Source organism: Schistocerca cancellata, chromosome 4, assembly GCF_023864275.1.
Source record: "Schistocerca cancellata isolate TAMUIC-IGC-003103 chromosome 4, iqSchCanc2.1, whole genome shotgun sequence".
NCBI lineage: Eukaryota > Metazoa > Arthropoda > Insecta > Orthoptera > Acrididae > Schistocerca > Schistocerca cancellata.
In genome coordinates, this window is record NC_064629.1 from 533,134,185 (window position 1) to 533,147,175 (window position 12,991).

The window sequence follows — 12,991 nt, forward strand, 5'->3', positions numbered from 1 at the left end:
ATGGATTTTGTATGGATAGCATCGGAGGGTACGCCTAAGTGTCAACCAAACAGTGGTGTATGGAATGCCGGTGCGACATGCGACTTCACGAGCGCTGACTTCCCCGTGCATAGACAAACCCGCTACAGTCTCCATTTCTTCCTGAACTGTCTCAGCAGCATTACGCCTTGTTCTCGGTCAGCCACTACGGGGTCTATCGTGTCTTTGAACTTCCAAATCATTCTCGCCACAGCTGCATTTGTCAATGGACCTATACCCGTTCGAATCCCTTTCCTATGGCAATAGGATCATAATGCTGAACTAGCACATTCCCCACTCTGATAATACAGTTTCACTAAACGTGCCTTTTCAGGTAACGTCACCATGCTGCGACTGCTGGTGCATCTAATTCTTTCTCTCATTACAGCTCCTTTTATGCATGATTGTCATGCACAGTAACTGACGTTTTGCTGTCCAGTGCCATCTGTCTTTTTTTTTTTTTTTTTCTTTTTTTTTTTTTTTTGTTCTAATATAAAACCCCATGTCATTCCAAGCATGTGTGTAAATTTTTAACTCTCTATCTACATTATTCCATGGTTTATTAAGTTTTCAAATTTATACTAACTTTTTGATCACCCGGTATAATGACAGTGATAGTGGAATAGAAAAGAAACTCCATGTCTAGCACCATGACAAGCTGCCACCACAAGGGAAGTGGTGACTTCTTATCATCAGCACAGAAGCTAAATACAGGGCTGGTTCTATAGCCACCTGTGAGCAGCCTCAGTTACTGATATGGATATTTCAAATTGTTTTCAGATATTCAGATCCTTCTGATCCATACGCTCTCCACATGTAATCCAGGGAGAACCACTCAAATGCTTTAAAATAGTGATGCAGATACACACACTGCCAGCTCCCTGTGGCTTACCACAAAGCCACTTCAAGGTTTTTGTCAATGCACTTAAATGCACACAGAGTTTATGGTAGTGCAGTCAATGCACCTCATTACCATCTGAAGTCCCTGAGCCGATCACTCTTCAGTACCACCCATGAGCTTCAAGACTTGAAGACAATCACTTCCACCATTCAGGCTGAATACACATGGCTTTGCCCCTACAAGGCATCATCTCAATGCACAATGCTGCATTTTGGCAGGTGGACTAGGCTGTGGTGGAGGTTTCACTGCACGTGATGCACAGTTGCCACAGCCAGTGGGGAGTGGCACATGCTGAAGGCGAATTTGAAGGGCTGACAGAACAGAGGAAGGGGAAACTATTGGGTGGAGTGTGTAGGGACAGTATGCTACCAGACTGCGGTCGGGATGATTAAGGAAATGAAGATTCTGTTGCAATGATAATTCCCATCTACAGAAGCTATGGTGGAGGGAAGGATTCAGATGGCTTGGATTGTGAAGCAACCATTGAAATTAAGCTTGTTGTGGTCAGCTGCGTGTTGCGCCACTGGGTAGCCAACTTTGTTCTTGATGACAGTTTGGCGGTGGCCATTCATCCTGGTGGCCAGCTGGTTGGTAGTCATACCAAAATAAAAAGCTGTTCAGTGTTTGCAGCAGAGTTGGCATACGACATGATTGCTTTCAAAGGTGGCCCAGCCTCTGATGGAGTAGGATAAGTCTGTGACACAAATGGAGTAAGAAGTGCTGGGTGGATGGATTTGGCAGGTCTTGCACCTTAGTCTTCTACAGGTATATGATTCCTGTGGCAAAGAGGCTGGGAGTGGGAGCAGCATAAAGATGGGCTGGTGGGCAATGGAACACCACCTTAGTACAGGTGGGAAGGATCTTGGGTAGGATGCCCCTCATTTCAGGGAATGATGAGAGGTAATCGAAGCCCTGACATAGGATATGTCTCAGTTGTTCCAGGCCATGGTGATACTGGGTGACGACAGCAATGCTCCTTTGTAGCTAATTCTTGGGGATGGTGGGAGCACTGGGGATTTGTGCGGATACAGCACAAGAAGTCTGTTTGTCGATTAGGTTCAGGGGGTAGTGCCTGTCTGTGAAGAGCTTCATGAGATTTTCAGCATACTGGGGAGGGAATGTCCTGTCACTGCATATATGCCATCCCTAGGTGGCCAGTTTGTATGGGAAGGATTTTTAGGTGTGGAAGGGATGACAGCTGTCAAAATTTGAGTACTGTTGGTGGTTTTAACCTATCCCACAAACAGATTACCTGCACCATATCCTCACACACACCCCAATCATCCCACCACCCCCAAGAATAAGCTACAAAGGAGCATCCTAGTCATCAACCTGTAGTACACTGGACTGGAACAACTGAAACATATCTACGGGCTTTATCTCTCATCGTGCCCTGAAATGATGAACATCCTACCCAAGATACTTCCCACCCCTCCTAAAGTGGTGTTCTGTTGCCCACCCAACCTATATAACATCCTAGTCCATTCTTACGCCACTTCCACTCCCAAAACATTGCCATGGGAATCATATCCCATGGAAGACCAAGGTGCAAGACCTGCCCACCCACCTAGCACTTCTTAATCCAGTCCGGTCACTGCATCAAAGGTTGGGCCACTTGTGAAAGCAACCACCTCATATTCCAACTCTGCTGCAAACACTGCACAGCTTTTCATGTCCATATGACTACCAACCAACTGCCCACCATATTGAGGGGCCACTGCCAAACTGTTGCCAAGAACAAAGTTGATCAGCCACTGCTTCATAATCTAGGCTGTCTGGATCCTTCCCTCTATTATTAGCTTCTCTGAACTACGCAGATAGGAGTAATCTTCACAACACACACTCTGCTCCTGTAATCACTGTGGCCTCAATCTCTGGTAACCTACTGTCCATGCACCATCCATCCAACAGTTTCCTCTTCCTCCATCCAGTCACCTCCTCCAAAATGTGCTGCTTCCTACTGGGTCCAACAGTCATGCTTCACATGCCTAGCCTGTACATCTGCCACCCCTCCCTCCTCCATTCCTAACTGGAAAACCAGCTAGCTCCCACTGAGCAACTAGTCAGCCACCCCCAACCCCACTATCTGCCTTCCACCTCTCTCTCTCTCTCTCTCTCTCTCTCTCTATCTCTCTCTCTCTACCCACCCCACCTGACACAAAATCCAACTTGACCTAGTTCACCTGCCAGAATTTAGCATTGTACATCCAGCCAGTGCCATGTAATGGTATAGAAATGTGTATGTGTGCGTGTGTATGTGTGTACTTTCTGTATATATTTATACTGTATCGTGAACAAGGATTACTCTGAAAGCTATCATGTTTTCTGCCTTTTTGTGTGTGCCTGTCAATGACTCAACACTTTTGCTTTTCAGTGAGTGGTCTCCTTTAATCCAAAAGTATTTGTATGTTCAGTAAAGCAGATAAAGAAACAGTTGAGCATAAATGAAGGAGGAACCTGTAACATTCGTTCTGGGCATAAGTATGCAAAGGAACTGTTGCTGAAATTAAGAACAATAGTTGACATGTACCTAGTAGATCAGTTTGTGATGTGTATGTCTGTGTCTGTGTGTGTGTGTGTGTGTGTGTGTGTGTGTGTGTGTGTGTGTGTGTGTGTGTGTGTGCAGAGGTGCAGGGTGAACTGCACCTGGTATAAATTCTCTCTAAAGAAACTTTAAAGAAAAAGCAATACGTGTAAAACAAGCAAAGGTGTATAGATAGAGAGATGCTAAAAGAAACATGTTTCTCTGTCAAAAGGGCAATGCTTGAAGCAGCAATGACTACCACAGTAGAATCTTATCAAAAGGACCCTCACAAAACTCAAGGAAATTCTATTCATATTTAGAGGCTGTCAGTGGCACCAAAGCTAGTGTCCAGACACTTATTGATGACACAGGAACCAAAATGCTGAATTTAATTTTCAAGTGTTCCTTTACGAAGGAAAATTCACAAGTACCACCCCAGTTTAATCCTTGCACCACTGCAAAGATGAATGATGTAGATATTAGTGTCAGTGGCATTGAGAAACAACTGAAATCTCTTGATTGACTGGTTTTTTATTGGTCCAGTTTTATCAGAAAGCACAAATTGTACAGGTCAGAATGAGGATCCAGTTATATTTAATATCAGCAAAAAGAAGTCTCCTTCCCAAGTGGGCACCATAGCATAGGCCCATGAGCTTGGACCGATACAACTTGGATCTGTGGAATGATCTGTGGTGTATCCTTTGGCCTCCACCCATGGTGCCGGGTTCTCCAACCCCAGTGGGGTTTCTGGTCTCAGGTGACTTGTGCAACTTGCATCAAATATTGTCCTATCACAGCTTTTTGCAGCAACTCCCTTGGACACTGATGTGCCACCTTCTCTAGTGGCAGATCCTCTGGACCATGCACTACCTTCGTTCTTCTTCACCAGGTGGTCGCTGCTGGGGAGGGGGAGGGGTTGTAGTGGTATCACTTAAGTTACTATGGAAATTTATTTGGTGCTACATTACTATTGTTCACTGTTGGGACACTACTGAGAGGGCACTGATCCTCAGGCATGCCCTCTGACTGATCGTGCCAGACTTTGGCATATACACCAGAACAGGTGCTAGCCTAAGCAGTTATGATGCGGACAGTGGAGTGCACACCACAAGTGATATCGTATTGACTATGAACTTACCGAGCGAGGTGGCACAGTGGTTAGCACACTGGACTCACATTTGGGAGGACGACGGTTCAATCCCACGTGTGGGCATCCTGATTTAGGTTTTCTGTGATTTCCCTAAATTGCTTCAGGCAAATGCCAAGATGGTTGCTTTGAAAAGGGCACGGGCGACTTCCTTCCCCATACTTCCCTAAACCAATGACCTCGCTGTTTGGTCTCCACCCACAAAACAACCCAACTTGACTAGGATCTTATTCTGGTGCACTCTGTTCATAATACACAGAACTGTGATCTGGCTTGAACTGGACTTGGGTTGGGAATATGGACTTATGATAGCTTGCACTGTTCCTAATAGCCCACTTGTACATTGGGGCCCCTTAGGTCCTAAGTTGTGTAACTCACATTGTTCTTGTTTTGAGATATTTATGGTTTACTAAGATTGCTGCTGTAAATTTCTTGTAGACTGTAATTATTCTGGATTAAAGGAGACCACTCACTGAAATGCAGGAGTGTTGAGTTATTGATAGGCACACACAAAAGAAAGAAAACTTGCTAGCTTTCAGAGTTGTCCTTTGACAAGCTGGCTGGACTAACAGTACCAGTGCTGTATTTCAGCAGGTGGACTGGTTGTGCTAGGGTAGTGTTGCATAGGGTGAGTTGATGGAGTGAGAGGCAAGAGTCAGGGAGAGGGACTGGGGGTGGATGGCTAGCAGCTTGGAGGGAGGCAGCCAGTTTGCAGGCTAGGAATGCAGGCGTGAGGGGTGGCAGGTATATGGGCTAGATATGTTATGCACAATTGTAGGTGCCGATGGGGAGTGGCACACGCTAAAGGCAGTGTGAGGATGTGGACTGAGACAGGGGAAACTGTTGTGTGGAGCGTTCAGGGCAGTGGGTTACATGAGATTGAAGCCTGGACGATTACGAGAGTGGAGTTTGTTTTGTAAGGAAAACTCCCATCTGTATAGTTTAAGAGAAGTTGATGGTGGAGGGAAGGATCCAGATGGCATGGGCTGGGAAGCAGCCATTCAAACTGAGCATGTTGTGCTCAGCTGCATGTTTTGCCACTGTATGCTCAACTTTGTTACTGGCACCAGTTTGAAGGGGGCCATTCATCCTGATGGACAGCTGACTGGAAGTCATACTGACATAAAAAGCTGTGCAGTGTTTGCTGCAGAGATCATATATGACATTGCTGCTTCACAGGTGGCCTGGCCTCTGATGGGCTAGGAGAAGCCTTTGGCAAGAATGGAGTAGAAGGTGCTGGGTGGCTAGATTGGGCAGGTCTTGCTCCTTGCTCAGCCACAGGGACACGATCCCTGTGGCAAAGGGGTGAAAGTGGGAGTCCAATGTCAACCTGCTTATGGGCCATCTAGAGGAGACCTTCTTAGCCTCCAAAAACTCAGAACCCCTAGTCTGATTCGTTAATGAAATCTCCAAGATCTGGTCTCAGGGCTGAGACACTCGACCCACATTCCTTCACAAACTCAGCACCTTCTGTCCTATCTGCTTCACCTGGTCTTCCTCTACCCACTGCACCATCTTCCTGGCCACTGACTTCCACCTTCTGATGGCTCCATCCACACCACTGTCCACATTAAACACACAAACCATCAACATTATCTGCATTCTGACAACTTCCACATCCTTCCCATACCAAAACATTCCCCCACACAGCCTAGTCACCTGTGGACAATGTAGCTGCAGCGACAAGAACTCCCTTGCCCAGTATGCTGAAGGCCTGACAAAAGCCTTCACAGAAAGGCAACCCCCCCCCCCCCCCCCGAAACACCTGAGCCACAAACAGATTTCCCTCACTATATCCTCACAAAACCCCAATGCTCCTACCACCCCCAAGAATCAGCTACAAAAGACCATCTACCACACCATGAAATATCACCCTGGACTGGAACAACTGAACTATATCCTTTGGCAGGGCTTTGATTATCTCTCTTCCTACCCCATCCATCAGTAGCTGGACCATCTGTGAAAACAGCCATATTGTATACCAACTCTGCAGCAAACACTGCACAGCTTTTTATGTCAGTATGACTACCAACCAGCTGTCCACTAGGATAAATAGCCAACTCTAACTATCACCCAGAACAAAGCTGAGTACCAAGTGGCACAACATGCTCAATTTCAAAGGTTACTTCATAACTGGGTCATTTGGATCCTTTCCTCTTCCACCAGCTTCCCTAAACTACGCAGATGGGAGTTATCCTTACAACACATCCTACACGCCTGGTCTCAATCTCAGGTATCCCTGTACCCTCTACCCAACAGTTTCCCCTTCCTCCGCCCTATCACACCCTCCCAATTCATGACCCCACGTTGCCTTTAGTGTGTGCTTCTCCACACTGGCCTCTAAAACTGTGCATTATATGCCTAGCCCATATACCAGCTACCCCTCCCTCCTGCAGTCATAGCTGGCAAACTGGCTACCTCCCTATCAGCCACTAGCGACCCCCTCCTAAGCCCGGTCCACACGCAACGATCTGTCTGCGCAGACATCGGCGCAGATGTCTGTACATGCAAAAGATCGCTGCAAATGTGGTGTGTTCACATGAAACAAACTCCAATCTACTACACACCCGCCATCTGTCGGTGTAGAAAAGAAATATCAGTGGCAAGCGACTACGCTCCCCGTAAACGTCAAAAATTTAATTCAGTTATTTTGAAATATAGAAATGGAGGAAATTCTGTTGTGGTCTCTGTTCGCAACTTGTGTTGCAAAAAACATTCAGACCAACTGCAGGAAACAGAGAAAGCGGTCAAAATGGTGTAGACAGTGGCTGCTAAAGCGAAAGCAGTTTTCTCATGTACATTTACTGTGAGAGTTGCATGGCGAACCTGTTTTGTTTTACATTACATCGTGTTCCATTTCATGGCACATTGACACTCCAATTTCATCTTCAATTGAGAGTTGCAGGGCGAACCTGTTTTGTTTTACATTACCTCGTGTTCCAATTCATTGCACATTGACACTCCAATTTCATCTTCAATTGTACTCCTGCTTGGTCTTGGCGTTTCTTGATCACTAAGAAAGCCAAGCAAATCAAAATACCATAACGTTGGCTGGTGTACTTGATCTACTCTTACACCAGATCTTCTAGATTTCTGAACTTTCGATAACTCTTTTCGGTAAACAGTTCGCTGACAGACTTAATTTACTTGACTTGCCTTTATGAACTCATCCTTCACATGTGTTGGGTATTTTTTTACTCAACGCTTGTTTCGATATTGCAATTGAAAATTCCAAATCCTTGTAGCTCCTTCCTGTTGCTAGGAATCTTAATGTTACCGCCAGCCGTTCATAAGGAGAAATTGCCCTTCTCATGCAAGTGTTTTTTCTCATAATATGAGGGGTTACAAGCTTTAAGAGATAATTATAAGTTTCGACATCCACCCGCAAATAATTTCGCCAGTTCGCAACGAATTTTTAATTTTTTTTTTTATTTTTTATTATCGTTTCTCTGTTTGCTGAGGCGTCAACTGCCCGCAATTTTTTCAATTAGAGCATTGTATACTGCTGTCTTTTTGTCTGGGTCACTATATTCTTTACTTTTAATCTTCCACAAACATGGGTGGTTTCTATATACTTCAATGAATTCACTTACAAACTCTCAAGAACACTAAACTGAACAAACAGCTGATTCGCGCCAGATTTGCGGCGATCTTCTGACCACACGCTCCAACTTGTCTGCGCAGATGTGGTTTGAACCCACAGATTTGAGAGGTTTCGCTCAAACCTCCAACTCCAACTTCTAGGTTTGCACACACCTCAGGTTGGTGCAAATCTTCTGTCCACACGCAATGATCTGTCTGCGTAGATGTCATGTGCGCAGACAGATCGTTGCGTGTGGACGGGCCTCTAGTCCATCTCACACTACCCACCCGACCTGACACTATCGCTACCACAACCAGTCCCCCTGCCGAAATACAGCACTGCTACTCTTAGTCCAGCTGGCACCATGTAGAGGCATAGATGTGTGTGTGTGTGTGTTACTCGAGCTCATCAAACGATAACTCCAAAAACTTAGCAAGTTTTATTTCTTTCTCGTGTGTCTATCAACAACTCAATGCTTCTACTTTTTGGTTCACTAAGATTGTTATTCAAAATTCAACAGTAGTTCTTATGTTACTTTTTATATATTAGCTGAATAGTTTTTTTCTACCTCAAATTAACAATTTCAATAAATTTTATCCAGTTATAGACATGATATAAGGGCCCAAATGAAGTTACAAAACTTGTGATACAAACAGGTCAACGATTTTATTTACTATAAAAATATATATGACAGTCAACAACACTGTATTTACATAATCATAGTTATTCATCGTCAGTACTGTCATTTTCAATCAGTGGCCCAGTGTCCTCAGCATTGCCAGAAGAAAGAAGACTCTGAAAGTACTAGTGATGAGTGAGTGGAAAGAATGGCAGATGTTTTTCTAAGTCCTTCTTCTTCTCTTTCATAACGACCTATGGTCCTGTGTACTACTTTCCTGAGGCATGTTAGTCAGAGAAACTGTGTGTCCTTTTTTAGATTCTGGCTTGAAGTCCAACATGTGAAATTCCATGTCCACTGACAGTGTTTCTTTGAAAAAGAGTGTGAATCAATCTCTCTTTTGGTACACAATCCAAAACATCTTTAGCCATGATACTAAATGTTTTTCAGTTTCCATCTTCCTTTTGGTAATTGTCTTCAAAAAATTTTCCACAGATGAAAAGTAATTGCCTGTGATTACAATGACATGAAAGGAATTTTTTTCCTTGGCTTGGCAATAATATCTTACCAATCATTGGGGCAAAATATCTGCTGTCCCCTGCTGCAGTTTTCTGCAGAGGCTAAACCACTATCATTGTACATTACAACATGTTTTGCAGACAGTGCTTTTGTTTCCATGTGTTTGACCAAACAGACACAAATTCCTTAGGACCTTGAGATCCAGACACTTCATCCCAGGAGTATATGAATGACAGCTTGTGGCAACCCATTTAATTTTGGTTTAAATAACAAGATAACAAAGGAATATTATTCATCACTGGATTCAGTATCATCCCAAATAACACTGTTCTACAAGAATTCTATTTATGAGATAAAAGTGCATAATTCTATTGGAAAAATAAAATAAAATGAAAAGTCAGAAAACTTCTATGGAGGAACACGAGCTGCAAATTAGAAGGATGGAGTGAATCAAATGATTAATGCTGATTGAATTCTTGGCTACATCATGTCTTTGAAAGTACATTTCCTGGACTCTCACACTGACTTCTTCCCAGAGAGCAACACATTCCACTGAGACATATTCCACCACGAAAAAATGGTACGAAGGGAAGTAGATAACTACAGTGTTGGCTGATTATTGCTGGAGTATCATTTGAGACAAGAAAGACACTCCATACAAGAGAAAAAAATGAGACTTGTAATTTTTGGTGGCACATTTTATCATTTTCTCTATTTCTGTATACCTTCCTTTCAAATACATGCTAGAAAGCAAATGCTTTTGTGAATACAGCATCAGGTACCACCTTCCTAGGCTTCTCTAATATGGTATAGTTAGAGTACTTAACTGAAACATTTGATCTTATTATTTCTTGAATTGCAAAAAAGTAATTTTATGTTTGTATGGTAATGTATTAGATAAAAACGGATGTTCTGGTTAAACTATGGCTCATGATGAAAAACTGAAAACAGATTTCAACTGACCTTTCAAATTGCTCTAATACCAATTTTTCTCTCCAGGAATAGATTTTTTTGTTAAAGCCATGTAATATATTCCCTGATGCTATCTTTACCACTCGAACTCAGGGTGAATCACACTGAACATATTTCAAACAACTGAACAAGTACAGTCCTATTTTTGGAAAAGTATGAAGATCAAAGATTCACAGTGAATTGAGAGAACTAAAAACAATAGCAGGCACAGTGATGAAACTTCCAACTACAACACTTCATCTGTCAACAGATACATATCTCCACTTACAGCGGAAAATTATGCTGCCAGCTGTGTGAGTTACAAATTAAACCATTTGCACTGTCAACAGAATGCCACTTGCTGAGCAAGATCACAATCCTACTGAAAACATAAGAAAAGGTGAACTTACATTGCTTGAGATTTAAGGTACTCATGTATTTCTTGTTGTGTATAAAACTCCATTGTTTGTGTGAGTAGATCACCTTTTTACACAACATTGTATATGAAACTTCTTCTAGACTATCTTGTCACCTTATACTGACAACAAAATAATAAAAGTCATAAATAACATGCAGATATAATTTACTGTCTTAGATCAGAACAACACTTACCATTTCTTCCCTGTCAAACAGATTATTGATGTAAAGTAAATTCCGCCACCAGTACTTCGGACAAATAACATCTGCTCTCTCTGTCATATGGAACAAAGTTTTCTGGCTGTGCCATTTCATATTAAGTATGGCAATTCCAATCACTGCCATATATGCTGGTGTCAACCTGCAGAATATTTGCAGATGAATTGGCAGGAACACACTTAATATTATTAATGCAAGACGGATTGCATTTATTTTATGGCATAAACATTTAACACAGTTAACACAAATTTGTTTAAAGCTGTTATGATTTAAAAAATATTGTAGAATGCTACACAAAGTTACATCACAGTTCATACTGAACATAGATGCTCCCTGCATATTCATTACGATATTCTGACCATTGTTTGTTAATGAAAATTCTTAACTAAGTTTCCATAAAAATACCAGATATAATAGGACAGTGGTAGAGATGATACATAAATAGCTTAAAACAAACTTTATCACTCAGTCTGAGGCAAAACAATTATTAACAATCCTCCAAACTTGAAAAAAAATCCCTTATATTCAGATGGACAATTAACTGGAACAGGATCGATATGCAGATACAGTACTCAATAACTAATATCTGCCTCAACAGCATTTTGAATTATTTCCTATTATGATGATTACAATTAATATACAAATGTATTTATAATGTTTCACGCTTCTTTGTTTCATGTACTAATTTTCGGATGAATACAGCTGAGGATGGTAAACTGTTCACACTCAACAAAGCAAGCTCAGGAACTTTTGACTTACATATTCCTTCAGCTCATGTTTCAATCTAATTGTAATCAACCATAACTGATAAAACATTTCATATTCCCATTCTGCTGGAATAGTCACTATGATTTTTATACATTTTGTTTTAAGAATATTTTTGCACATCATCATCACATTGACAGCTCTTGCAAAAACAGTATATATTTCAGAGGAGAACACAGTCTTCTGCAAACAATGAATACATAATATGTGTAGTTTATACCACATGCAATGTATTTACAATATGTAACATTACCGGTGTTATTACTTTTATTAGTTGTAAGATTAAAAATATAGTAACCGACCAAAAAATGTATTTACTGTGTGGATGACACCAATTTAATGAATGAATACAGACATTTTTTGACTAAGAGAGATTACTGTAATCCATCAAACCATTATGCATTATGGGATTAGGAGAGGATTTGATGAATTTTATTATTTAATTGGGGATTATGTGTATCTCTGCAGTTATCGCTGTCTACTATCTCTCTTGTGTTCCGAGTTCTTTAATCATAGAGAGAAAAAATTCATGTAATTATCTGATGGAAATATCAGATTATTGTAGTCTGTGTTAAAGTCAAACTATCACTCACTCATATCATATCCCCTTGATTGTAATGTTGCCACTGATTTAGATATTTATTGATTCTGCCTGTATTTATTTTGTCTGGCACAAAATTTACTCTCTAGGCTCGACAAGCAATCATCTCTTTATTTATACAGTTTTACAGTGACGGTTTCTAGATGTCTAGAGATATGCAGGATATTCCCTCTGGCATCCTGTTAACTGCTTTGAATATAAATGGTTATGTTCATAGCTCTACTTTGTACTGTAAGAATTTAAATGAGTGAAAGATTTAGAGCTTCTAACATAAGGTTGTTGTGAGTATTAATTGCCTTGATTCTTTGGTCTAAGTTACTCTTACAGTAATGAGAGCTAATACAGTAGCATTCTAGATTCATACACTGATCATCCAGAACATTAAGACCAACTACCTAATAGCTGGTATGTCCAACTCTTTGGATAACAGCAGTGATGCATCATAGCATGGAAGTAATGAGGCCTTGGTAGGTCACTGGAGGGAGCTAACACCACATCTGCACACACACAAGTAACGCCACATTCAATCACACCCCACATGTGTTTGAGTTGGTGAGCTGGGAGTCCAGAATATCAACTGCAACTCGCCACTGTGTTCCTCGAACCACTCCATCACGCTCCTGGCCTTGTGACATGGCACATTATCTCGTTGAAAAATGCCACTGCAATCGGGAAACATGATCATCATGAAGGGGTGAATGGCATCTGCAACAAGTGTACGATACTC

At 41.8% G+C, this 12,991-nt stretch overlaps 1 protein-coding gene across 1 annotated transcript in view; it reads right to left on the bottom strand.

The window, feature by feature from the left end:
• Positions 1–12,991, bottom strand: part of LOC126184313 (nose resistant to fluoxetine protein 6-like) — a 331,804-nt gene that overhangs the window by 94,198 nt on the left and 224,615 nt on the right. Inside the window, exon 9 of the mRNA XM_049926689.1 lies at positions 10,875–11,040. Within this exon, the coding sequence (XP_049782646.1) occupies positions 10,875–11,040 (166 nt within the window). The remainder of the gene's footprint in view (positions 1–10,874; positions 11,041–12,991) is intronic.